Source organism: Nyctibius grandis, chromosome 15 (genome assembly GCF_013368605.1).
Source record: "Nyctibius grandis isolate bNycGra1 chromosome 15, bNycGra1.pri, whole genome shotgun sequence".
Lineage (NCBI taxonomy): Eukaryota > Metazoa > Chordata > Aves > Nyctibiiformes > Nyctibiidae > Nyctibius > Nyctibius grandis.
Window position 1 is genome coordinate 4752040 of NC_090672.1, and position 27387 is coordinate 4779426.

Sequence of the window (27387 nt, forward strand, 5' to 3'; positions counted from 1 at the left end):
GTTTAGTTTACCAGGGAGGAGAAATGAGGAGTTGGTCTGCTCTCTGCCAGCCTTTAGGACGTTTGGACAACCACTTGCTGGGTGTCCCCTTCAACAGAGAGGCCAGAGCTGGATGTGGTGGCTCCAGCAATCAGCGGGCAGGGCTGGCAGCATTGTGGGCCTGAATGGCTCCTCGGTCCCTCCTTCAGCCACTTTTACTGATTTACCCTTTTCTGTAGCTTTTTAACCAGCATGTTGCAGCACCACCCATCAGAGCATCTTCTCAAGCCGAGACTTAATCACTGAATGATTTAATCACCCCGTCCCCACCAGGCTGGTCGCCCGCCTGAGTCACTCTCCAGGTCCCGAGATGAGTGTTGGGACGTGTGACTCACGGCGACGGCGTCTGGGTGCTTACGGCTTCCTACACCCAGCACCGAAGCTGGTAGCACAGGGCAGTCTGGGGTCTACAAGACCATCTGCATCATGGTTTTGTTTTCTGGGTAATAATTTTAAGGCGGTTTAGAAATATTAGTGAACCAAACCAAATCTGCAGTCCCCTGGGAGACTCAGAGAAGATTTATTTCTCTCCTTCCTCCTCCCCTTATGAAAGGAAACTGGAGCACGGACCAGAGGCTACAGAAAGGCTGTGGCAGAGCCAGTAATGCAATCTGTTGGGCTGGATACCCTGTATTTTATGTAATTTTCTGTACAAGTATGAAATGAATATAAGGGTTGTAAAATGTACTTGGTCTGATCTGGAAGCATTTTGCTGAGGGTTAATGGTTATATAAACCCAAGGGTAATGGGGAATCAAAGCTAAAACCTTTCTAGAACTGCATTATAGGGGCTGGGAAGCTGGGATTTTGAATTAATCTGAGGGTGGATTTTATTTTTTTCTATTCTTAGTCCTGACTTTGCTTTTGAGTGTTCATTTCTGGTAAATGAGGGGTTTGCTGCATTGATCTCAGGCTGGTTTGTAGCTTACTGAGTATAAGTGAAATGCTGCTTGAAAAGCTTTGGTTGATGTCAGAGCCCTGGTTCATCCCCAGTTTTCCTCCATAACTCAGCTCTCGGTGCCCTTTGCACGGTTCAGGAAGGCACAGCACAGTGCCAGCGTTATCTTCCGCTGTGATTTGTGTCAGACCAGGCAATCTATTGCAATTTCTTTTGAGTACTGTTTGTAAAGTCAGAAAAAGAATTTATTTGTGCATAAACCATTCATAACCTGACTCAGGACAGCATGAGAGTCATGCTGCAACAGCAGATTGTTATATATATGTATATATATGTTTATATATACATGTTTATATGTATGTATTTCAACCAGGTTGGTTTATTGGCAAAAGGAAGGTGTGAAACCTCCTGGTGCAAGCACAGGGAGGGGATCCAGAAACCCTGACTTTGCTCTGACGTTGGATGACTGGTAGCTTCAGGAAAGGGGCTTTTAAAGTTTCCTGCCTTCATTTCCCCAGCTGTAAGAGGGGATCTGAGTTTCTCAGGCTGTTTTGAAGCTGTTAGTGCACTCACAAAGCCCCGCCAGCGTGTGTAGCATCGCTCGCTGCCAGTGAATTTCCCATCTCAGCCCCTTGTTTTTGACCCCACTGAGAGGCTCGGTGCAGTTGGGAGCAGCTTGTTGTTGAGGATGGGGTAGAGATGCCCTGCTCTGGCCCTGGAGCAGGGGTGCAGCTCCCTTCCCCTTCTGCTGTGGGACCTTTAGGTTTAATATACAGTGTATATACACCCTGTAGATACATGAAGAACATCCTACTTGTCCCTGTAATTGTGCCTTTAGTTCACTAAAATGCATCCACCTCTGTTACGGATGGCAGCAGCTGTTCAACAGCATCACGGACGGTAGGTTCGGACAAGCCAAACCCAGGTGGCCCCGCGGTAGCGTGGGTGAACATGCTCTTTGCTCTTGAGTTGGGCCAGAAAACCGCCGTGAGCATCGTGCTGCCTGGTGACAGGGGTCTGGGAAGCTTTAAGGGCTGTGAGCGGTTAATGCTGCGTTGGGTTTCCAAGGGCTCCTTGAAAGATGAGCCCTGCAGCCTCCCCCTCTTTCCTCCCCGGGAGCAGGAGGTGACCATCTGGTAGCAGTTTAGCGCAAGTCAGTGCTCTCAAACGGTACCATTGTATCGTGTGAAATAACGGGGCGCCTGGCTGCCCCAGTCCCATAAGGCTCTTATGTGTCGAAAAACCCAAGAAAAGCTTGCCGTGCTTAAGCAAGCAAGCAAACGTAACCCCTGGGTTACAGAGACCACACGAGGGGCAGAGGATGTTTAATGGGAAGCAGTTGGGCCCGAGGAAGCAGTTGAGCCCGAGGCTCCGGTTGTGAAGCGGGCCCAGAGGAGCCAGCATCCCTCGCTGTTTATTTTGGTCTCCTCCTGAGCTCTGAGCATAGAGATTTCCTTGTATAAAGCATCCCCTCGACCATTACTTGGGGTATTCTGGTTAAAAAGGGAAGAAAGGAAGGAAGAGCAGATGTTCCTTCATTGACCCACCCTGGATCCCACGAGGTGCCTGGAGCCGGGCTGCGGAGCGGGATGTGCCGTGGTGGGCAGCGTGCCATGTAACCCCAGTGCTTCCCACTGGGAGATGTGGAGCCCTTGGGTAGGAGCCAGAGCCCTTCGTGGCATCTGGGCACCCTTGGCTTGGCTGGGACCCCCAAGGAGGGACTTGCCTTCTGGGAGAGGAGCATGTAGATACGAGGCCTCAGCCTCACTTGTGACTTCTCTAGAAAAACCTTGGCTGTCGTATGAGCTACAGGGATTTGAACCAGACCTCTGCCCTCTCTTCCCAATTTGCAAGATCCCTAAAGAGCAGCTTTAACTGGTGGCGTGTGACCTGCTGGTGCCTGGCCGTGGAGTGACCGGGAGGACGCAGCGACTGTGCTGAGCAGACATCCCCACCGCCACAGCACAACATGGAAAGACACATAAATATTTTGCTCCTTCTCATGCCCTGTGCTTGCTTGGGGAGCGTTTGAGCCGGGGATGAAGGCACGCATTTCTTGCCCCAAAGCGCCTGGCTGTCAGGGACCATGTTTGGGTCAAGACTGCGGGTTTGCAGGAGCTGCTGCTGCTGTGCACAGCCGGCGGAGCTGCCTGCAGCGGGTCTGTCTCGGAAAGCTCACGCCTTCCCCCTCTGCCAGGATTAAAAGTGGTGTTTTTTAAAGCTGGCCTTGCCTGGCTGGTCCTGCAGAGCGGAGCCACAGCTTGGTGATGCTGAGCAAAATGCTGCTACCTCGAAAGCTTTTCAAAGGTCTGGTCCCCAAAGGGACACCACGGCGAGTGGTGCCCAGCCCAAGGATGATGGTTGCAGGCAGAGGCTGGCAGGGACGGGAGTTGCATCCGAAAAGAAGCGCTTGGAAATCTCATTTTAGGGGATTTTGGGCTTTCCCTGCTGTGGGAGGGGAGCTGCTGCCTTCAGTGATGGCAGGTTGAGCTGGAGCTGCCTGAATTGGTTTGGAATTGGTTAAAAGGAAGCGCATGTTGATGGTTCATGCTCCCACCCCACGGTGCAGGCACCTCCAGAGGAAGAGGAGGAAGGGCGATGCTCAATGCTCAGCACCTCCGCCTCTGTCCCTGCCAGCTGCCTCCGACACTGGCCAGCAGATCGGTTGCCGCTGGTGGGGCTGGGGAAGCCCTTCTAGCACCGAAAATCCCCTGGAAAATACAGTGGGGATAACCCTGCATCACGGCCGTCCCAGACCCTGCTCGGGACAGGGACACCTTGGCCCGGGGTGTCTGGGGCGTGGGGACCCGGAGCCCCACGGGGACCTGGAGCATTAGCCATGACTGCCGGCGTGGGACCCCAGCACGGCGCGGCTGGGAGCGGGGTGCGGGGCCCCGCAGTGCTGCTCTGCCTTCTGCTTCTGTAACGAATGCGCCAGCTTCCCTGCAGGAAGCAGGAGGAGGGTCATCTGGAGCAGAGGCTGTTTACTTTCCTTTCTTGGCTCTGGGCAGGACAGGCTATTTTTAAGCTTTTTCTCTTTTTTTCAAGAGTTGTTTTGCTTCCTGAGGTCCTTTTCTCTGCCCAAGGAGCAGGAGAGGTGATGCTGAGCAGGGAGCCACGGCCGTGCTCACCCATGCTGAGAGCCAGCGTCACTGGAGGTGGCATCCCTGAGGATCATGCTCGTGACAGTGGGTCTCTGTCTCGAAGGTGGAAACACAAATCCTGTGGGTCACAGTCCCTCTCTTTTCTTGTCCCTCTCTTGACCTTCTCCAGGCCATGCTGGACTCAGGGCAGTGGCCAAATGTGCCGGCAGGACAAGACGGGTACCAAAACCCCTGTGCAGCAGAGGCACGAGATGGAAATCCCATCCTGCAGAGAGCCACGGGTGGGAAAGCTCTTGGGTTGTCCTCAGGCAAATCAGTGACGCCATTGGGGAGGGAATGCCACTGGGACCTGGGAGTCCTCGTGGTTTTGCTGTCAGAAACTGTGCTCAGCCATTTCCAACCTTCTCCTGGGGTGACAGTTTCTTGCCCAGCCCCTCGGTACTCCCTTATTGCCTGTCAGGGCCACAGCACCGGCACAGGAGACGTTATTTGGATGGCTCGAGTCTCCAGGGCTGTAATCATGGCTTTGCAGCTCTTCCTTAGGCTTTTTGAACCCCTTTGTGTCTGGGCTTTGACCTTTTTCTCCTTTTTTTGCAGTGGGGCCCAGAAAGACCTGGAGAAAAGCCATTTTTGGGTGTTGTATTCAGTACAGCCCTTCAATAAGGGCAGGGGATGGCTTTGCTCCAGAAAGATCACGCTGATGGTGTTGGGCAGGTTTATCCCTGGCTTGGGGCACTTTGAGAGGTTTGAGGTCAAAAGAAAGAGCCATGTGCAGCAGCTCCAGCACTGCCATCGAGTGACCCACCACCCGCTCACTGATGCCACCATTTCTTTCGGCAGTAGCAAGTGGCAGCGGGACTCAGAGGAGCCGAGATGATGGAGGTGGTTCATGCAATGAACCCTGGAGGTCAGCGGGGTTGTTTGTGTGCAAAGCTCGTTATCGGGTCAGAAAGAAATCCCCAAACCACTTGGTATTGAGAAATTTCCAGGGAGATGTTCATTAAGGCAAGATGCTTGCCAGCATTTCCTTTGCTATCGGGTTCCTTGAGAGCATTTACTTTCAAACTGTTCCTCCAGACACATCTGTCATGAGGTTATGAGGCTGCTTTGTTGAAGGGAATGAAATGAGGCTGAGCTGGCTGGCTGGAGGAGTGACGAGCAGGTTTTAAAAGCCTGATGTGGACAAAACTGAGATCCCATCCATCAGGGAGCTGGCAGCACCTGACCGGGCCGTGTCCTCTGCTGCTCTCCTCTGCCCAGCTTTGCTCGAGGCCGGGGAAAGGCTCCCCGTCGGGTCGTCCCTTCCGCTCCCTTTGTTTTCCTGCAAAATGCAAACTGGGCTTGACTGGTGCATTGTTTTAAACTTGGTATTTGAGGGAAGCTAAAACGTTATTTTCTGCATTAAGGGTGTGATGGAGAAGGAAAACGATAGAAAAGTCTGTGCTGGAGAGTCTGAGCTCCAGCCCAGTTTTGGAGACCTGGGAGTTATGGACATGTCAGAACAGCTCTCAAGTGTAGGACTTCTTCTTGATTAAGTTCTTGGGGTGCTGAGAATTGGGACTTGAGCGCAGACCTGCAGTGCACAAGATGTGTCAAGCACAGCCCACGTGCTAAATGAATCTAGTCTCCAATGAATGGATGTGTCCAAGGGATGGAGGGTCTCCAGGTCCCCAGACCCCCTGGCTCTGCCCCGGGGGGTCGGAGCAGCCCCGTGGAGCAGAGGAGGTGCTTCCCACGTGGTGGCTTTTCTCCAGCTCCACCCCAGGGGTGGCCGGGGTGGGTGGACATCCTGGGACAAGGAAGGGCTGTGCTCCAGTCTCTCCGCCCCTGCTCCTGGCATCCTGTGAGATCTCAAGCCAAGGTTTTCAAAGGCTGAATCTCAGTGATATCACCCTGTTGATGTAAAGGATGGGTGGGCTCATTACTCATGGTTGTGCTGGTCGTTAGCAGCGTGGCTGTCATCAGGCTGAGGCTGGCACCACGCTGGCTCAGCATCACCTCATGGGGACTCCTTTGGGACCACAGGGCTGTGCCTCATCCTGTTCTGACCCTGTGCCTGCCTGGGTGCTGTGGGGCATGGGAGGTACAGGCAGCCCGTGGCGTTTGGATGGGATCCAGCAGCAGTTCTCTGCATTTCCACCCATTCCTGTGAAGTTCGGCTGTTCATTTCCACCTGGCTGGCTCCTGTGCGGAGCAGGGGGTCTGATGGGCTTAAGACCATCTGCTTCTTTAAAGAGGACAGGCTGGAGTGGGGTGGGAAGGGCTGTGTGGGGGACACGTGGATGTCCAGGCATGAGCAAGGATGTGGTCAGACAGCTACTGGTCCTCGACTGCGTGGCTGGGATGGGAGCATCGCTGCATGGATGGAGGCTTCCTTCGGCGACGCTTCGTGCCCCCAAGCTGAGGGTCTCACACCAGGTCCGTCAGGTTTCCTTAGACACACTCCTGGCTCGGGGGGTTTGGGGGTCTCATGTAGCTTGCCTGGCCAGGGAGCTCTGTGTGCTGCAGGGGACCCATGGGACGGGCAGAGCCAAACGATGTGCCCATGTCTGAGTGCTGCTCTGCTGTGTGGGGGTGACCTGTGCGTCTGCTCTGCTGCAGCCGAGAGCGCGGGGACAGATCCTGCACGGTGCTGGGGCCTGGCGAAGGCAGGACTGCTGCCTCTTCAAGTGTAAATCAGAACATCCGATCTGGCGCTGCATCCGTCTCTCTTTGCCTCCTGACTTCCCCGCTGGTAAAATGAGGATGACAATATTTAGATTTTAGGATGCCCCTCAGGCCTTCCAGTTGGCCCCTTCCTTGTATCGGGGTCTCACGTCAGTGTTTGCAAAGCACTTCAGTCTTTGGCTTGGGTGAACTCTAGGTTTGTTTTTAAGGATTTGAACTTCTGTGGCTGCCACCTTTGGTTTTCTTGCTGCATTTACGTGGATTTGGTGCTTTCCAGGGACTGTTTTCCCGTTCCCAATTCGGATTTTGCTGGCAGCGCTCACCGGGAAGCCTGTGTTTATCCGCGCATCCTTTGGGTGCGAGAGGGAGAGGGAGGCGTTGGGAGCTGGGGATGGTTTCTACTCTGGGATTGAATTTCCTGGCTCTGGTTCCAGTGCTGTTACTGGATTTGTAACTTGTGTGAAGAGGCAGAGCCTGGCCCTCAGTCGTCACCTGCTTTAAGTGGGGTTATGAACATCAGGTGAAGGAGCAGAAACGGGGTTATGAGCCTCAGGCAGTGTCTGTAAGCGTCTCTGGAGATGCTCAGGTAGATGGTAACTAAATTCTGAACTCCTTTTCATGTTTTTCAGCTCTGAAAAGATCTTTTGAGGTCGAGGAGGGAGATCAGTCTTCAAATTCCTCCACTCCACAAAGACGGACCCCGAACCCCCTCCTCAGGTCTGCCGTGTCCAGCTCCACACAGAAGTTTCAGGAACTCGGTGCCAGGAATTCGGAGCCGTCCGCCCGACATGCAGACCCCACAGGCCAAAGATCACCCAAGCCCTCTCTGAGGAGAGTGGAGCTCTCTGGACCCAAACTGCCTGAGCCGGTGTCCAGAAGAACAGAAATCTCCATTGACATCTCATCCAAGCAGGTGGAGAACTCCACCTCAGGGTTGTCGAGGTTTGGCCTCAAAAGAGCAGAGGTGCTGGGGCACAAACCCCCCGAGCCCACCCCAAGGAGGACTGAGATCACCCTCGGCAAGCCCCAGGAGCCGGCTCTCCGGAGGGTGGACGCGCCGGCATCAAAGATACCCGAGATGCCCCAACGAAGAGCCGAGACGGCCAGCGCTCCTGTGCCCGACACGGCCACCAAGCGCGTGGAAATTCAGGTAGCGAAGGCTGCCGAGGTCCCAGCTCCACCAGCACGGCAAGTGGAGAGCTCGGAGCCTCTCGTGGCCACCCAGCCTCCCCAGGCAGAGCCAAAGCCACAGCTGGCGTTGATGGAGAGCCCACCAAAGAGAGAAGAAGGTGAGTACAGCTCCGGGCAGCTGCTTGGGTGGGACGCTGGCTGGTACCTGCCTTCGTCCCTTGCTGCGGGCTCAGAGCCCGTGCGGGGACACCGAGTGTTGTGTGCTGCTCTTCCAGCTCCGGTGGTGCTGCCTTTCAAGGCTGGTCTTGGATCTGTGCTCAGATGTGTCTCCACACATGGCTGTTATCCTTGGGTTTATCCTGGCTGAAAGAGCTGTCAGCTCCAATAAAAACTGCTATCAAGCCTATAAGGAAATACAAATGACAATGCCAAAAGCCTGAGTGCTTGCAGAAAACGACAGTTCTGCCAGCCTGGGCCCCGTGTGCGGACCCACCCGCCTGTGCAGCACCGAGAAAAGCCTCGGAGGTGCTGGCGAGGCGGTGGCTGGGGAAGCGCTGCCGTGGTGGCTTGTTGTTTAGTGGTGTTGCTTATGGTTGTGGGGCAGAAACCGCCCCTTCATTAGTAGGAGTCAGGGTTTTTTTGGCCTTGGAGCCAAAGTCTAATAACATCATGGACCAGAGCCACTATTAAACTGGAGCCCTGGCTTATATTAGCTCTGTCTTGTTGTTCTTGTTTTCGATTAATCCCGTATTAAAGCCAGCTTCCCTCCCCCACCAGCCGTCATTTATTCTCCCTAATGTTTTGAAGATTTTTTTCTTTCTCTTCTGGCCTGTTAATTATTTTTCCATTCCCCATCACCCATGAGCTCTCTCCTGCGAGGGATGCAGTGGTCGGTTGGAGGGCACCACCTCCCCACCCCACCCTGTGCCTCTCCCCACGGGTTGTGGGATGGTGTGCGGTGGCCGAGCCAGGACCTGGGAGGTCCGTGCCTAACCCCAGAGCTGGACCACGCGTCCTTGTCTCTCCCCACCATGGGATGGTCCCCTGTTCCTGCTCTATCTCCTCTCCCTGCGTGCAGCCCTGCGGTCACTGGGCAGTAACGGGGTCTGCAGAGAGGCCAGGCTTTAGGGTGTGTGTATGGTCTAAATCAAATCAGGAGTCAGTGGTGGAACTAATATTGAACCTGTGAGACTTGAGTGGGTTTCTCTCACTATGCACGTGTATAGCTTAGGTGTGGCTTTTCTGAGCTGGGTTTTAGAGAGTGGACAATCACCTCCAGCGGGTAGCAGGTTGGTCCATCTCCATCCGGGCATGGCTGAGCTCTAAGACCCAGCCCAATGATGGGGTTCAGCCTGGGTCTCCCTTATGGGCTCTGTGTCCCCAGCTGCCATGTGCGTGGTGCCCAGGAGGCCCATCTTCTTCTGTGTGTGGGTGCTCAGCCTCGTCCTGCTGGGTTTGGGCTGCTCTGAGCTTCCCAAGCTCTGAACCATGGATGGCTGGGCACTTTAAGAGCAGAAGACCACCTAAGCTGCTGAATCCCCCAGCTGCTCGGGGTGGGGGGTTGGAGAGGGAGCACTCTTTTCATCAAAAAGGACTCCAGAAGCCCAGGACAGCTGCTGGGGATGAGTTTTACCCAAGAGCCCAGCTGTCTGGGGTCTGCCTTGCAGAGCGAGCCAGCCCTTGGTCCTGGTACAAAAGGGGCTGTCAGTCTAAATGCCTCCTCCAAGAGCAAGGAGACAAAGTCGTAGGGGTAGGGAGGGCTCTGGCTTCCTCTCCCTCCGTGTCAGCATGGATGTACAGCCCAGAGTCGCTGCCAGAGCCCATGTCCCCTTCCTGGTCACCTCCAGCCTCCTCCATCGCCATGACTTGAAGTTGCCCTGGGCTGGTCTCGCGCAGGACCCCGTTTCAGGGCACTTCTCCCGTTGGTCCACAACACCCACCCTGGGGTGATGCTGGGCAGGTGGATGGGATCTCTCCTTGTCGCTGGTGTAAGCACATGGAGGAGTTTTGGGGAGTCTGCGCAGGGACCCTCAGGGAGCCCTGCAGATGGGTGCAGGCGCATTGCCGACACTCGCCAGCTCCACTGCAGCTCTGGCCCCACCACAACCCCCCAAGTGGGAACATTGGCTCCCTGGTGTCTGCAGCAGAGACAACACGTGGCATGAAGTCCTGCTCCCTCTGGCTGCTCCCAGGGTTTGGGACACCCGAGAGATGCTCCCGTGGCACTGGACACCCCTCGATCCCGTTGCTCAGTGGTTCTCCAGCATGAACAGCTGAGCAGGGGACGCAGACAGCTGCCTCCAGCTGCCTTCAGCCCTGTGCTGGGACTTGCCTTCCCCCAGCTGCTGGGACTCAGCTGCCTTGCCTTGCCCTTAACCCCTCGTCCCGCTGCCGAAGGTATGTGGGAGAGCGTGTTGTGCAGGAAGAGGCCGGTCGGAGAAGGACAATTGCAGATTGCTCAGCAGTTCAGAGCAAACCACAAAGGAAAGGAATAATTATAGCGCTGAACTTCGTTAGGGCCGTGTGGCTGGTGGCATGGGCTGATCCTGCTCTGGAGCCGTGGTTCTCAAGGTGGGAGGAGGGCAGGAGGTGTCTTTGTGGGGCAGAAGAGCAAGAAATATTCCTCCCCATCCCTGTTCTCCCTCTTCAAGTCCTCACGCTCTCCTGTGCTCCCTGGGCAGCAATGGCTGCACATCTGTGGGTCTGGTGTTGGGTTGGGCCATCGGTGATAGACAGGACGTGGGTGCACATCACGGGCACGATGTACCCCTGCACCAGCATCCTGGGCAAAGCTGGACCACCACCACAGTGTCTGGTGCTCCCCAGCTGGGACAAGGAAATGTGATGGGGTGACCGGACAATGTGGATTGCTATAGCCTGAGTCATCCAGAGAGATCTGGGCAGGTCCGAGCGGGGTGCACGGTGCCCGCGCCAGCGTGGCCGGAGCTGGTTCCTCCCCATAGCACTGCGCTGCGGAGCCGGCACGGTGGGGAGGGCCGAGGTGGGTGGCTGTGCCCCGGCTGCCTGGGCTGCCATCCCGCTGCCTTTGCCTGCTAGCTGGGTCTTGCTTCGGTGACCCTGGCTGGTGTCGCAGCCAGCGGGGTGCTGGCTTGCTCAGCCCCCATCTCCTCCTGCTTCTGACCCTCTTCTTTCTCTCTGCCTTTGGGAGCAGTGGCTTTGCCTGGGGTGTCCCCCGCGGCCCTTGGCAGGGGGGCAGCCCCACCAGTCTCCTTCCCACTGCAGCTGAGTGAGGCTGCCTGGGAGAGGAAAGGGGAATCGTTGTGGGAGCAGCAATACTTTGTCCAGAGACGTCCGCTGGCCCGTTGCAGAGGTGGGATCTTGAGGGCTCTTCCTGAGCCTGGATGTGGGACAGGTGAATCCTCAGGAAAAGCCACATTGAGTCCATTGTGGCTAATCCTGCCGCATCGTCCTGCCTCGGCGTCCCCTTCCACTGGTGCCTCCCATCACTGACGCTGGTGTTGTGCACGCGTGGTTGAACGTGTTGTTCTTCGTGCCTTGCGACACGGTGGTGGTCGTGGTCGGGAGGTGGGGAAGACATTGTTGATCTCAGAAAAGTTAATGTTTTCCACGTTGGTTTAATACTCTGTCTCTGCTCACCCCAAATCTGAACCTGTTTGTATTTGGGATGAAGGCTTAGTTCTGGGATCTCAGGTGATGGATTAAAAGCAGTCCCAGATGAGAAGTGAAAGCCAGTTTGATCTGATGATCCTTTTTGTGTCCATACAAGCTACTGTGGTCACGTTGCCCAGGGCCACACTGCCAGCAAGGCAGGCTCTCCACCGCGGCTCTGCTGCCTGCTCCTGCCCTTGCCCCATTTTCCTGCTCTTGGCAACTGGTAGGGCCAAAGTTCTCCTCCCCCATGGTCCTTTCTTGCGAAGATGCTCTGGAGCTTGTTTAGATAAATCGAGGCAGATACAATGAATAACGGGAACGTTCACCTAAAACAGGGCCTTGACCTTCCTCTGTGATAGCCATGTCCCACCATGGTGACAGGCAAAACAGTCTGAACCATCTCTGAGCTTTCAGCTTTTGTGGAGTTTTTGTCCCATCACTGCCTGATGCCATGCCCCCTTTGGGACAGCCACGCAGGGTGCCAGGCGCCTCTTAAAAAGCAGCAGGGTCCCCTCTCCTATATTGCTGCAGAACAAGCAGGATGACATCAGGAAAGTGAAGCAATTCCACTTTTTCACTCTTTTGCAGCCTTGGACCACTATGGAAAGCCTTTTCTTTAGAACTTGCTATTTTAGAGGCTCCCTTAGAACAAAAAAAAAATAAAAAAAAAAAGAAAACTTTTTTTTTTTGAAAACCAGGGAGCCCTTGCTGTGTGCTGGGGAAGCCACGGTGGGACTGAAGCCCAGTGCCCCCCCCAGCCAGCCTCAAGCCTTCGTCCTGCCATGGACACCCAGGGACAGAGAAGCAAAGCCACCCGAGCCTTGGGGCGACTGTTCTTCTGTGCTGTCCTGCAAGGGTGACGCCAAGTGTGGGGCTGGGCTGGGGGGTTAATGGGATTTGGACGAGCATTAACGTGGCGATGCTCCCTGCAACAAAGAGGCCGGGGCTGAGTGGAGCAGCCGTGAGTAATCATTTCCAGCTCCCCGAGCTGCGCCACAATTTAACTGTACAAAGAGGTTAAAGCTGTAGGGAAAGATTTCCTTAAAACCAGCTGACACATTCGGGCTAGATTACGGGTAGTCTGTTGTTGTTGTTGTTGTTATGATGGTTTTTAATGGGAAAGTGCCTACAGCCCGAGATACCAAATGGAGGGGCCGAGTGGGAAACGCCGAGTTCCAGTTTGTGAACTCAGGTGCCAAAAATGAGATAATCTGGAAAAAAGGAGACCTGCAGCGCCAGTGCCTTGGAATGAAGGAGTGGGAGTGTGTGGGGGAGATGATGGCGTCCCATCGTGGAGACTCTGCCTGATCGGGGACACCACGTGCATGGCCTCCTGCCCGCGTGGGGAGGGCAGCAGGGGGCCGGGTGCTTTCTGCTGTACCCCCCCACCGTGTGCTCTGTCCCTGGCTGTGCGGGGACGGCCAGCGTGCCTCAGTTCCTTTTGGGCACTGAGGATGTCGGGAAGGAGGTGATGTAGATGTGATGGTGCTTCTGCTGCACATCTTTGCTCCCCCAGGAACGCTGTTCCCAAACTCATTACATCGTGTTCAGCTCCGGTCGTGTTGGCATTCACGTGTCCCCTTCCTCGCGTCTGCGTGGGCACGGTTTATGTGGATGCCGTCACGGTCCCACGTGGGTGCTCCAGCCACGCAGGATGCGCCCAAGGCAGCGAGCCTGCCTGCCCCCAGGCTCCAGCGCCCGCAGCCAGACCCAGGTATAATCATAGGGAGAATTCGTTTGCCCTGTTGGAAGTCCCCGAGGGCCCGTAGGAAAAGTGGTGATCTCCCCATTGTGCGAAGGAATAGTTTCCCATAGGAAATGTTACAGTTCCTATAGGGCCCTTCCCAAAGGGAGGGCCCTTGCCTTGTGTCGTTTGAGATGAGGAGAGGGTGAACCCCTGGATGCTGAGCTGCAGAGTCCTCCTGGCGCTGGGCTTAACGACCTGGCAGGTCTCTTCCATTGCTGGGTTGGGTCTGTGGGGTAGGTTGTGCGTCACTGTCATTGCTTCCTGAGCCTTGCAGGAAGCATCTAAGGCTGAACGTGTCTCTGTAGAGGTCAAAGCCTCCTGTTCCAGGCAGAAGGTGACCAACTGCACGGCACCTGGAGTGTCGGCTTTCTGTGGGCTCGTGGGGTCTGTGCTCGTTGTGTTGGGGTGTGAGCCCTGTGCAGCTGCAGGACCCTCCTGGCTCCGCACCTCTGTGTGTGCAAACCGGGGCAGCTGCTGCCTTCCAGGCAGCCCCTGGGCAGAGAGCTGCTTCTACTGTGCTGAGAAACACGGGTGAGCGCTCCTGCCTGCCGTTGGGTTTGTGTACGTGTAAGCGACACTGGAAGGCGATGGGAGATGCAGCCCTGGCTGAAGGTGGCATGTACGAACCAGCCCCAAGAGTTTCTCTGTTTATCTTGCGGTATCTGTGTGTCTGGAGCCCATGGCAGTCGTGCTGGGGAACATGCTCCCCGCCCATCAGCTCCTTTGGCATCTTCAAGCTTTCTCACATTTAGGTTAATCATCCTATGGGCTGATAAGGCAAATAAAATCCGTTATCTTGACCAAGATAAAACAAAGAGTTTGCTTTGATCTCCTGCAGTAAGGCCTGGCCACTCGTTTTGTGACTTCTCTGCGGTCTGCTGGGGGAGGGAGGTGATGGCAATGGTGATGAACCTTATGTAGTTAAGAAATTATGTTCTTCTAAACTATTTCTAGACCTCTGTCCCTGCCTGAGATGTTTCTGTTGGCCAGTAGTTGAAGGGACACCATAGGCTGGGTACAGTGCCAACTCCATAAACTGCGTAAGAGCATTTGAGGAACTGAATTGAGATTATAAAGAGATAACTTTGTTTTGAGAAGATCAAACGTTGTTGTGAGCAAAAAAGACCACTTGACAGCAAGCCAGTTGTGTTCTTTACTCCTCCAGCAAACAAACAGGCACACAGACACTTTGGTATTGTCCAAGATGCTGTGACGAAGCTGAAGTGAATGTGGCTATAAATGGAAGAAGCAGCTGGTCTTGGATTGCAGCCTGTGCTCAGACTTCTTTGGGCCCAATTTTTCTTACATCTGTTATAGGTTTTAAAGGAGGGACTTGGGGAGAGGGCTGCTTGCCTTCGGGTTAGTTCAATTCGGGGCATTCATTTCGTCTGTCTTCTGAATGGGTCTCTGCGTAGAAGTTCCCTGGATTCCTGTAGGGTCACACGCATAAATATTTCACTGTCTTGAATTGTTTTGTTTTATCTTGGCATGAAGATAGTATGGGACATATTGGGAGACAAAGCTGGACTGGAGGGTCTGGTCCAAAATGTTTTGCAAACAACAAAACTTTGCAGATGTTTGTGCACTTATGAAAAGCAAATTTAACAAGCCATCTAAGGTTGCTGTGCCAGATCAGGAGTGACAGCACGGGGCTTTTCGGTTGCTCGGCTCCTCCGTGACTTGTCTTGTCTGTAGTTTCTTCTGTGTAGCAGCAGTGGGTTGGTTTTTGCATAGCAAAGGCAATTTGTGCAACAGGGATGAAGAATGACTGAAACGAAGCATCTTTCAACACCTTGAAGTTCAAAGATTGTTGATGCTGTGGCAAATATGAGCATAACCTTGGACTTACATGTAGCTTTTCAACCTGAGAGATGATGTCCAAGTTGTATGATGGGTAGTCTTACCAGCTGTCCTGGTTTTGTGGGGATAAAATTATAGAATCACTTTTCTGTTGCATTTCGTTTCAGTTTGTGGCCAGCCATGGTGGTCAAGGCCATTAGCAGTAAGCCAGGGCAGCTGCCCCAGGCTGGCCCACAGGTGTGTTCTGTAACATTGAAGTCAGGTTCACTATAAATTGGAAAGTTTGCTGGGGATGGCTGGGGGTTTCTTCTTCTCTTTTCTCTGGTCTTCTTTTCTCTCTCCTCACTCAATGGTTGCCATCCCTGGAGAGTTTCACCACTACCATATGGGCTAAGTATAACTTGTGTACTTTGTATTAGCATCAGTATTGATATTGGTTTTCTTATTTTATTAAATCTGTTTAAATTTCAACCCATGAGTCTCCCTCCTTTTCCCAATTCCCCTTTTCAGCTGGGGAGAGGTCTTGGGTGATAGAACAGCTGGTTATTGTTTAGCCCTGGGTGTGGGCTACATGGAGACACCAGCCTCTGGGTGTTCTCTGAATTCTGGGTCTGCAGAGGCTTTCTGTGGTGCAGCTCTGACATGGTCCCTGGCTACTGTTCCCAAGGGGTCCAAAAATATTTAGTGGGAGCCTAGCACCTACCTCCTTTTATCTCTTTGTGAATCCAACCTTTGTCTATCTGCGAGTGAGACCTTTGAAGGCAGCGCTCCCAATGGGTCCCTTGCATGTGGCTTCATCCATACGTACTGTATGGCATTCACACTGTCTCGCTTGAGATGTCTGCACTCGAGCTAACCATTGGATGTCTCCTTTAGGTTGGTGTGAATCGTGTCCTCAAAGGGTTTATTTTTCTATGCTGAATGTAAAGAGAGCCTATGTGATCAGTTCAGCTGGAGATGTCTCCATTTGGGCGAGACAAATTTTACCTTCCTATATTTTTTCCAGAGTCAAAGGAATGGAGGTGAAAAGGGATGTTGCAGCAGGACAGAACTGTGCAAGCCACTAATCCTTTGTTACCAATAGTGCTTGACCCCAGCAAACCTGGTCCCCCTGTGTCAGGTTGTTCTGCAAACAGGTCACTGTGAACAATCGTTTACTTAAGTGCATGGGTCAGACTGTCTTTGATGCTTATCGATAGTGCTTTAACTTTTTATGATGGCTCTGTCTTTTCCCCTCTCCTCCTCTCCTGCTGTGCATGGAGTGGACAGACATTTCTTCCCTCTCTCAAAGAAAAGCTCAGTTTGGGGAGATCTCAGGGAAAGATTAGATGGGAATCCAAAAGGGTATGGTGCCTAGGAGGAGAGGGTAGTGGTAAAAGCTAATGATACATAATCTACTGAGAGGAGCTTACTCAGTTACAACTGTATGGTAGCTTACAAGCCTTAAATTGTAGGACATTGCTTTCAGCTCCAGTGTGAATGCACCTGGGGCATATTTCATGTGTGACTGGTAGATCTGGACGGACATCACAGGTATTACCCTACCCAGCTTGGGCTGGAGCCCCTGCCTGTGTTTCCTTCTTCTGCACGTTGTGACTCTGGATGGGCATTTTTGTTCACTCAGCTTGTTATTTGCTCTGATTTGGGAGGCTGTACTGCTTCTACTGATGCACTGAAATGGTGGTGTCCTCTGAGCTCTTCTCTGCAGCTCTGGTACCTGGAAATACAGGATGAGTCCCTGGTTGCAGTCTCTGAAGCTATGAATGCGCAGGCCTATGCTGCTAGGGCGTAGAGGTTGCTGTCCTCCATCGTGTGTGTGACGTACTTGGGGCGTTCACTGACAGCTCACTCCCATCCGTAGTGAAAATGAGTTCAGGGACCGAGAGCCAGAAGAACACTGAGAAGATGACAAAAGGTTGGATGGCAGGAGAGCCTAGTCAGGATCCTGCCTTTGCTGTTCGCTTACTCGTTGTCCTGGGTGAATCCCTCTACCCACTCCAGTTTCTTCTTTTGTAACAGGGAGGTGGTAAACATGGCAAGATGCTTTGGGTTTGGTCCTTGCATTGAGTCCTTTGTTCTTTGAGGTTCAGCTATTGATAAGGAAATTGCTGGTCCTGGTTGTAGAGGCACAGTGGGATCATGCAGGATGGGAGAAGCTGCTCTGCCCAGCTTACTTGAGTGGCTCTACAAAGAGAGGTCCTCAGCTGTCCAAGAGGAGAGGGAGGGTATCAAATGGTTTCTGTATCAAAACCTTCTCCAGTCTACTCTGCTCTTCACTCTGCTTCCTCCTAAATTTGAAAAACATGTAGTTAGGAGGGGGAAAAAAGAATTTGGAAGGCAAACTTTGGATGTGTGGGGAGCAGATGTGGGGATGGATGCTGCCTCCTAATTTATGAGTGATGGAGACTGCTACACTAAGGGAGGTGGAGCAGGCACTGGTGGGGTGTTTGGATGCTCTTTGCCTCATGTCCTCCTCCTCTGCTTCCATCTTGTGCAGATAGAAAGGAGAATGGAGATTACCTTCGAGTTGTCCAGATTTGTCCTGGGAAAAAGGAGTAGATTTGAGCAGCTTTTCTGACAAAACATAATTGTTTAGACAAACTCTGGCTGAACTCACTTCCTCCTGTAGACCAATGCGCAGATAAAGGGGGTGGAAGTGGGAGGCCGAGTTCACAGGCTGCTGAGGCCCTCCTGGGGGTCATGCCGCCCCTGAGATCCCCTGTCCACCCATTCTGGTGGCCTTGGAGAAGATGAGAGGACGCAGTTGAGCAGTGGGGATGCTGCCCAGGCTTTAGATAGTTCATCACTCTGAAATGCGGAGGAGACCTTGATAACGCAGCACATCAGTGCTGGGAGCAGGGAGATGTGGGTGGTCTTGGAGGGTAGCATTAGATCCATCACAGTGCATCTGCAGAGGATGGACCTTGGTTGCATGTTGCTCTGTGGGATGTGAACTTGTTCCAGCCCTGCTCTCTCCAAACCTGGTGGTCCTGAGTGTAGGGTGGTTGGGCATAGCCGTGCCCTAGAGAGATTCTTGTTTGGACTGGAAATTATGAGACAAGCAGGACTTGGGTGGGATGTGGCCACAGGAGAGGTGTTGTCATGCCCTGTGTGGCTCCTACTGAGGTCTCCAGGACTTGCATTGTGGAGTCAGATGAAATCTGAGATCCTGCCATAAAGCTGATGTTCCTCCCACCATTCCTTGGGGAAATGGTCCTCCCTGCCCTACTTTGTGTAGTAAATAAAAGTTTATTTACAGCCCAGAAACACATGTGCTGAGGTTGGGAGGTGAAGGGTTCCTGTGCGGCCCTGAAGGAGCTCTGGGGTTTCCTCTCTGCTTCGTGGCTTCGGTTCCTGGCCAGAAAAGTCTTGCAGAGGAGCAGCTCTGTGGGTGGGAGCTCAATGAAGCAGATGCCTTTGGATGGGCTCTGGGGCTTCACTTTGTTTCCCTGTAGCAAGGCCATGTGTCCGTGCATGTCACCTGGAGAAGAGCTGGGAGGAGATAACCAGTGCTCGTGTGTGACACGTGGGCTGGAGCAGCCAGGGACAGCAGCAGGTGATGGGCTGCCATCCGTCTTCCTCCCTCCTTGGCCACTGTGATCCAGCATCTCCCCAGAGCCCATGTTTGCGTTGGACTCTGGGGGATTTGTTTTCTTTTCTTGTGTGGGGGCTGAAGCTAGCCCTGATGTCACCAGCAGCAGTGTACCCTGCTCTTCCTGCCCCAGGGCTCTCCATCACCATCGCGGAGGAACCTACAGGAAAACTGGAGAGGGACTTTTTACAAGGGCATGGAGTGATAGGACGAGGGGGAAAGGTTTTAAACTGAAAGAGGGGGGATTTAGATTAGATATCGGGGAGAAATTCTTTGCTGTGAGGGTGGTGAGACCCTGGCCCAGGTTGCCCAGAGAAGCTGTGGCTGCCCCCTCCCTGGCAGTGTTCAAGGCCAGGTTGGATGGGGCTTGGAGCAATCTGGTCTGGTGGAAGGTGTCCCTGCTTGTGGCAGGGGGGTTGGAACTAGATGAGCTTTAAGGTTCCTTCCAACCCAAACCATTCTGTGATTCTATGATCCGGCACCTCCCTGCCGTCCCCTCCCCGGCGACACATGGGCACATCGTTGAAGCCCAGACAGTGCAGTAAAACCAGCTCCTTATTGAAATCCCCATTTGGTGAGAGAAGAAAGCAGTAAGGAGCATGGGTTGTGAAGGGGAGGGGCAGAGGAGGAAGCAGCAAGATGAGGGCCTGGCTCTGCTGCCCCTATGGCCCCATGGCTCCTAGCCCAGTTCATGCTGCATCTCCTCGGTGAAGCCGTTGTGGCAGCAGAGGGGATCCCCAGGCTTGTGCTGTTGGCTGTGTCTGTCCTTAGCTTCAGAGCAAGCAGAAAGGAGAGCGTTACCTCCCTTCTCTTCCTGGCTGCTCCTGCTTGGTACAGGCTCCATCCAGAAGTCTTCAGTCTTGGTCCTGCTCTGTCCAAAAACCCCTGGGCAACATGGCCAGCGTCCTCTCTGACCTGGGTCTGCGAGATTTCCAGCTCTGCCCGGCCCAAAATTGCTCTGCGGAGCTTCTGGGAATGAGCTTTGGCTTCTCCTCCACTCGGAGGAGTGGGAAGAGTCTCTTTGGGGCTATTTCAGCCCATTTGTGGGACAGACCGTCTATGGGACGGTCATTTGAAGAACGAGCAAACCAAAGCCATCATCTGGGCTCCACTGAAAGAGCAAAGCTGGGAAAGCCTCAGATCGCGGGCTGCAGAGACAAGGGGGGACACGGCTGCGGCTTTGTGCTGGGGATCAGCTCTGCGACCCTTCGGGGGGACACGGAGAGCATTGTTTTGAATTTCTCCTTTTCCTTCTCATTTTTAGACATGCAAAATTAATTTTTCTCTTTTATTGCCTGTGGCACTATTTATTTTACTGCTCTGCGGCAGCGGGGACTGGGTAGGTTTCGCAAACGGCATTTTCCCTCGACAAGCCCCTCCTCTGCTTTCGCACTTCCAGCTGCCAGACTTTGGTTTTAAAACAGCTTGCACCGAGGCTGAAAAATATTTGAAGGGCAGAGCAATGCCTTGCAGGAAATGGTTTAAGCTTCCTGCTCCCAAGACGGTGTGAATGTTAAAACAGAACTGGAGAAATATTAGACATCCTACATCTGGCACGGCAGAGGAGGGCGACCCTGGGGTGATGCGATGGAAAGCCCGTACCCCCCCACTGCCTGTGCCCCGCGGGACGAGGGGCCTTGACGGTGCCCCCCCAGACCCCCACACCCCTGGGCTTTGTAGGGGGAAAAATGGGCAAATTGTTTCTTGCTCCACTGGGCTTTGCTGTGGTTTGGTTTTGTGGGAAATGTGTGGGGAGAGCTGGTCAAAAGTGGGGGCAAAGCATCAGCAGAGTGAATTTCCAGCAGAAAATGGGAGTTGGGAAAGCACTGGTTTGGATGCAATGTTTGCTACTGGTTTATCTGCCACCTTCCAGCCCAAAGCGAAAGGCGAAAGTCTAAAATAGATGATCAGGAGCTGAGTCGGTCCTGTTTTGTTTGGGGCTGGAGTGGGATCTTCCGCATCTGTCAGCGGAAACCACGTTGAGTTATTGGCTTAATCAGAGGCGACTTAATTCTTCCAGCCCAGATAATTTCCCACTTCATGCTGGCTGAGCACCATCTACCTGGCCAGGCAGGGAATAGCAGCTGCCTGGCTGTCCAGGACAGAGATGCACAAGGGTGGAAGAGAAAAGAGATTATTTGTGTGCAGGCAGCGAGGAGGGGAGGGCAGCGGGTCTGCGGAGCAGGGTGGTCCTCGCTGGAGCTCTCTGATGGGTGTCACATCTTCAGATGTAACTGAGGTCACCAGGGATTACTGCCCCGTTATGAAAAGCTTCTCCAAACTCCAGCTTGTTGGCTGGAGCATGGAGATTTAGGTAATTTTATTCAAAATGTTATCAGTTGGGTAAAAAATACCTGTGCCGTGTGGCTGGGAGCCCACAGTTGCAGTGGAGGAATGAGGTGGGAGCTGCAGGGCTGCAAGCAGGGTATGGTTCAGAGCTTTTCTCTGCAGCCCCTTGGGCTGCTCTGAGCTCACTCGCACTGACTTCCTCCTAACAGTCACCGAGAATCATAAAATTGCTCATAATGGAAGAAAAATTAGACCTCTTACGCCAGTGCTGGGACCCGAGTCACTTTGGGAGGTGTTGTTCCAGCTCGAGGAGCAGCAGCAGAACATGTGGGTGCCCTCTCAGGGCGGGTTTACCGTGAATGGAGCATTATGCTGTGCTCCAAACATCCTCCTCCCTGGCTTTCCTCCTTGACCCCTTCTTTTCCTGCACCGTTTCACGTGGGGTGATGGGAGCCCTGGGTCAGGAGGGGGTAAGTACCATCCTCAGCAAGCAGCTCTGTGCCTGGGGAGGTCGGTGCTGCACATCGCTGGTGCTCACCTTTCACCATGGCACATAACCCCACTAAACCCCGAGCAGCACAGACACCCTGTTTGTTTTCCCAGGTTTTTCCATGGGGCATTTTCTCCAGGAAAGCTTCATCCGGCAGACTTGGGGGAGGGGAAGATGAGGCTGATTTAAATCCCCAAAGTAGTTCCAGCTGGCTGAAAGCTGTGCCTGTAGCCCCATGATACATCAGCAGTGCCCGCTGCTCTTGCACAACGTGCTGGGGCTGGTTAAAGCTCGGGGAGCACGAGCCAGCCCCGGTCCTGGCACTGCTCTGTGCAGGCAGGGCTGGGGGGGGCAGGAGTGGAGGGGTGGGCTGGATGTGCTGCGGTGGGGCTGCAGGACCAAGGGGCAGATGCTGTGGCTGTTTTGGGGCAGAAATACGTTTTTTTGCCTTGGAGCCATCCCTGTTTGCCTACGTGGCTGCAAGACTGTGCAGGGACCAGGAGGGTGGTCCTATAGAACAGGGAGGGCATGAAGAGGCTTTGCTGTCCCAAGTGGTGCTGGGTCAAAGCCCATCGCTGCCCCACTCACCCCATCCCAGAGCAAAACCTCTACCCACGCAGCATCCTCGGGTCCGTGGGGCTCCAGGTGCCCTTGGGGAGGGTGGATGCAGGGGAATTCATTGGAAAAGGAAACATCCTTCCACAGAAGTGTCCTGGAGCCCTTCAGGCGATTCAGCGTCCCCAGCTTCTGCTGAGCAGCTGTGGCGAAGATGGGGGTTTGCAGGAAGGAGTGAATGCCGCTGTGTAGATCGCTGCGTGGTTGGTTTATTTTTCTTCTTCTTGTTGGCTGACCCCCGGGGTCCCCCTCCCAGCCCTTCTGCCCCTGTGACTGCAGGCCAGTGCGTCCCCGTGCGGGACGTGCCCTCCTTCCCACGGGTCCTGCAGAGGGATGCCCGGCCCTGGGCTGCAGCAGTGGGAGAGGCACGGAAAGGTTTGGGAAAGGGTTTGGAAAGAGCTCGTTGAACGGCTCCGTGCAGGGCAGAGGGCAGTGCTTGTCTTGCTGGACCTCAGGTCCATAGGGAGGCCAAAGCTGATCACTCAGCTTGTCTTAAATCTGAAATGAATGGGCAATTTGGGGCCCAAGGAGTGAGTTTGAGCAAGTCTCTGTGAGACTCTGGCATCCTGCCTTGCCCAGACACAGTGTGGGCAAGGTGGGATGGGGAGGGCAGGGACATCCATGCCGCATCGGGTAGAGTGGGGCTGCGCTGGACCTACCTGCGGCCCCGAGGGCTAAACCCAGCACCCAGCCTTTGCCCTCAAAAGGACAAAGACTAAGAGAGCTTGGCCTGGCCAAAATGTCAGAAGTTGGTGCTCCTCAGTCCTCTAACACAAAACCTGTGAGATGAAAAGAGAAGAAACAGATATTTTCATGCCTTGACTTTGCATTCCTGTTTCTTGTGCCTTAGGCTTTACCTATTTCCTGGTCTTGGCAGCCCAGAGGGCTGTTAAAGTGGTTATTTTAAGGATGCTTTACAGAAGCTTTGTGGTCCATGTGCTGGGGCTCTAGGAAGAGTCTGGTGGGATGTGGCTGCTGGTCCCTGTTCACCAGTGCACAGGGCGAAGGAGGGGTGCAGAGCTGTGGGGTTTTTGACTCTTCTGGTAGACACAGCAATACCTGGTGCGTAACCTCTCCTCCTCACAGGGACCCCTTGCTGGAGCCGAGGTGCTTCATGCGTCTTTTGGGTGGAGGTCTTGCCAGCAAATGAGTTACTAGGCCATAAAAGACCACAGGAGCATTGTGGTGGCTTCTCCTCCCAGCCATTCTCTCCAGCAGGGTTGTTTCCTAAAATTCCCTCCCCTCGTGTGATGGAGCTGATTTGTAACGGGGGTTGGAGGAGCTTGAGTTGTCCAGTGTCCTGGCAGGACGTGGCTTTCCTTGGGCAGAAGGCTTTACGACGGTGAAATTGGAGGCACAACTGGTTTCCGCATTGCTCTTCATCTAAAAAATAAGTTTGCACCCCAGTCCTTGCTTGAATGATCCCAAACTCTGGATCCGGGGTCTGTTCTTGGAGCACTCGGTGGTGCTTTTCTTTGAGGACCAAAAACATGACTCGTGGTTGGTGCCCCAAGAGTGCTCCCAGTGCTGCAGGGGTTTGGGGGGCCAGTGGGGGGACCTGGGCCCCCAGCGACGTGCTGAAGTCGGCACCGCTCTCTGCTCTCAGCTACAAGAGGGTGTCAGAAACGAGAGCTGTATCCTGCAGAACTGAAAACCTCAAACCTAACAGGGCCCGTGACCTTTAAGAGGCTGCGAGCGTCGCAGAGCGAAGCCGCTGCCTTTATCTGCAGATCGCAGCCGGGGGAGGAAGGCAGCTCTGGGCGGTGCTTGGGTTGCTACGGGGCTGTCCTGGTTTCGTGGGGCGATGGGGCTCAGCTCGGCGGCTGCTTTGTGCTGGCCGTGTTGAGGTGAGGGTTTGGGAAGCTGGTAGGGACTGTGGTAGCCGGTGCATCGGAGCCAGGGGGACATGTTCCTATGGGTCAGTGGGTGCTGCCTCCCCTCCTCGGGCACTCATGGGGGACCCAGTGGGACTTGCAGTCTTGGAGCATCCCCTAGCCACGTTCTCCAGTACTTGTAGGAAATGGAGACAAGGCTGGGGCGGGACCCTCGGTGTCGTGCAGGTTTGTGTCCAGGAGAGTTGTTCTGAATACATCCCGTGAAAGGATCTCCTTCCACTGGACCAGACAGCACAATCTGCTGTTACGATGTTCGATCTGTGGGTGCTGTAAAGCTAGGGATTAGGTGTAACAGAGCCAAACAGGTACCAATGAACCCCAAAATCAAAACACATGCCAAGCGTGCATGGTAGGGCTGAAGAAGTGTTTCTTTTATTCACACCTAAAGCCAAGCTCTGCTTTCTTAGAGGTGACTGTCTCCCCAGGAGCTCCTGTGATGGTTCTTGATGATCCATTCAGAGCTTATTGAGTAGCAGCTATTAATTTGGGTGTTTCCCCAGCAAATGCAACCACCTGCCTTCCTGGCCTCTGTCACGTGTATGGGGACACCGTGCTCTCGGTCCTGAGTGCTGGTCTCAGTCTATGTACATGTAATGCTGTGTAAGGTAGAGTGGTGATGGTGAGGCCTGGGTACAAGTGCTGGGTGTTTCCTTCCCCACCTGGTATAACTGTGGTGCAGGTCGGCCCCTAAACAGATACATATATACACCTTCTATATATATATATTGAAATTTCTTGGGGAACATTATAGCCTAATTGGAATTAGGTGCATAAATACCTTTTAGAATGTATGTCTTGGCTCTTCTGTGTCTCTGAACATAGCATTGCCCCACCACCCTGATGCTGGAAGAGCATCAAAACCCCGGATGTGCCGTGTCATGGGGAGTGGGACAACGGGAGTAGCTGGGGCAAGGGAGGAAGGGGCTGGATGCCATGCTGGGGGCCTGGGAGCTCCGGTGGAGTGAAGTGGCATTTTTAGAGAGCCTCAAGGCCTGTCTTGGTGTTGAGGTGGTGCTGGAGGAAGATATCCAGCATGATATCCTGGCCTGCTGCTTTTTAACACCTCTAGGTAAAAAAGGAGGTACTTGGTAACATCAGTGCGGCTTCTTTCATGTCATGATGGAGCCCATCGCAGGCAGACCTCCTGTTGCAGCTTAGCACAGCCAATTTGGTAGCTAATTTGCTGTAGATACCTTCTGTATTCAGTATGAAGAGAGGTGTCTCTCCAAACAGCACGTTAGGACGTCTTAGCTCCAGGTCTGCCGCGCCACCTTTCCTGTTTCTCTCTCCAGCCATTAGGCAGCTTGAATCCATCCAGCCCCTCATCCAAACTCCTCCTTGAGCTACAGGATGTCCTGTGAGATTCCTGAGCGCTTGAATGAGGGGCTTTCTGAGCTTGGCGGAGGCTGAGCAGACCCCAGAGAGCTCCCGTGCTGGGGGAAGAGCCCGTTGCCAAGTCGTAGGAGGAATTCCCACGTTCCTGTTCCTTCCTGCTGGCTGCCAAACGCTCGTCCTGTCCACGAAAGCTGATGTATTTGGTTGGATTTAACCTTTGCTCAAAGAAGTGAATAACAGAGATCTTCTGCTTTTGGATTCTGGGTGTAAATTCACGATTCAGCGATGGTTTTGTATGCACAACACGATTCTGTGGTGGGAAAAGCTGGAGGAGAGACAGAGAGAGACTTCACTTGGGTGAAGTCCTTTATAGCAGGGTCTGGGAGCCTGCAGAGAGATCACCCTTTCTTCTTGTTCTAACGAACCCGCCCAAACCAGGCTTTAGGTGTCAGCCAGACCTTACCGTTCCAGCAGAAACAAAAAGGCAGTCCCGTGGGCTGTGGGATTTCTCACGCCCGTGGTTGCTGCAGGTCCTGCCTGGACACACGGACACGCTCCCGCGCTTTCCCTGCTGGCAGCGAGTGTGTCCGACTCTGGCAGCGGGGACTGATGGAGTTTCAGGGAGGGAAAATGCTCTTTTTCATTGCTTCTTTTCATGCCCACGGCAGAAGGCACAGCTAGAACTATTTTATTCTGCCCTGGACCCTCTTTTTATTCTCTGGTTTGTCTCCTATGGTATGAGCGCTGGTGACATCGGTGCTAGTGACTGCCACCAGTCACATAATCAGCAGCACCCAGAGCTGTCAAAGTGGTGTGTGAACCACAGCTTGGCCAGCTCTGTGTGGTTAAGTATTAAGTATGGGGGTGACCTGGTTTGAGGAACCTGAGAATGACCCAAACCTCAGCTCCAAGCTCCCAAACCCAGGCAAAGACGAAAAGAGAAAACCATCAGGTCCTGGGACCGCCTGAATTCATTTTCTGAGGGCATCAGCCATGGCCCACGTGTGGGATCAGCAGGAAGGGTGCAGAGCAAGAAGACACCATGCAAAGGTAATCCTGCTCTGGCAGGGGGATTGGAGTAGATGATCTTTCGAGGTCCCTTCCAATCCCTAACATTCTGTGATTCTGTGAAAGAGAAGAGAGGTCTCTGAAATCCTGCGGTGAGGTTTTTAGGCATCGCGTAGTTCTATCACGCCGAAGATGCTCCAGCAAGTTCCCTCCTGACTTGGACCTCAGTACTTGCCGGTTGAGCCCCTCTGTGCTCACAGAGCCGCAGTGAGTTGCAGAGAGACTTCATTGCAAATGCTGCACCGCGGCCACTCGGCACAGCGAGGTGCTCCCTCTCCTAGAGCAAAGCGTTGAGTTGCGTCACGCTGGAGATGGACAGGCCACCGGTCTCAGCTCCACTCGCCATGAGCAGATGCGCCTCATCAGCTTGCACCCAGCAAGGAGCCAGGAGGAGTCTCCCTGGTTGAGGTCAGCTGTAAGGCAGGGCAGTGTGAGGCCTCCAAAACGCTGGAATGACCCTGTCTCCAACTCAATAGGATTTGATTCTAATTAAATGGATGCCCATGGAGATGACCCTGGGGTGCTCCTCACAGTGAGCAGCTCCATAGGGGTGGGGAGAAGCTGCTGATGGAGCAAGGCGCTTGGTTGGGGGTTTGCTTTGGAGTGGGCTTGCAGGGGGACCCTAGGGAAGCAGCATGGAGAGGTCGAACCTTACAAATGTTTGCTGTTCCTCTACCAGCAGTTCCCTCCTGGAGCTGAAGCTCTGGTGGAGCAGCAGGGGCAAAACTGAGGTCTTTTTTGCTGTGAACACATGGAAATTAGAGGCTTGTGACCCACTGAAAAACAGGAATTGGAGTAATTGCCCCCAAAATGACAAGCTGTTGATTATAAGAAGTGCAGCCCATGGCATTGCAACCAGCCCAGGGGTGATGACCGATGCCATAACCCCACAGGCTTTTTTTTTTTGGCTTATCTGTGTAAATCTCCGCTCTCCCATTAGTACCTGCCCTCAGCACTCCCTGAAAATTGCCCAAAAATTCCATCTTGGTGTAATTTAGGATACGCTTCAGCCTGCCCCGAGAACATCTGGTATCTGTGCATCGGGTGATGTTAATCACAGCGTGAACGTGGCCAAGTGTTAAACG

The 27387-nt window shown here is 53.7% G+C and overlaps 1 protein-coding gene across 3 annotated transcripts in view; it reads left to right on the plus strand.

Moving 5' to 3' along the window:
- SEPTIN9 (septin 9) overlaps positions 1–27387 on the plus strand; it is a 103558-nt gene that overhangs the window by 34394 nt on the left and 41777 nt on the right. For all 3 annotated transcript variants that reach the window (XM_068413288.1, XM_068413287.1, XM_068413286.1), the window contains exon 2: positions 7337–7996. In XM_068413288.1, coding sequence (XP_068269389.1) covers positions 7337–7996 — 660 coding nt within the window. The remainder of the gene's footprint in view (positions 1–7336; positions 7997–27387) is intronic.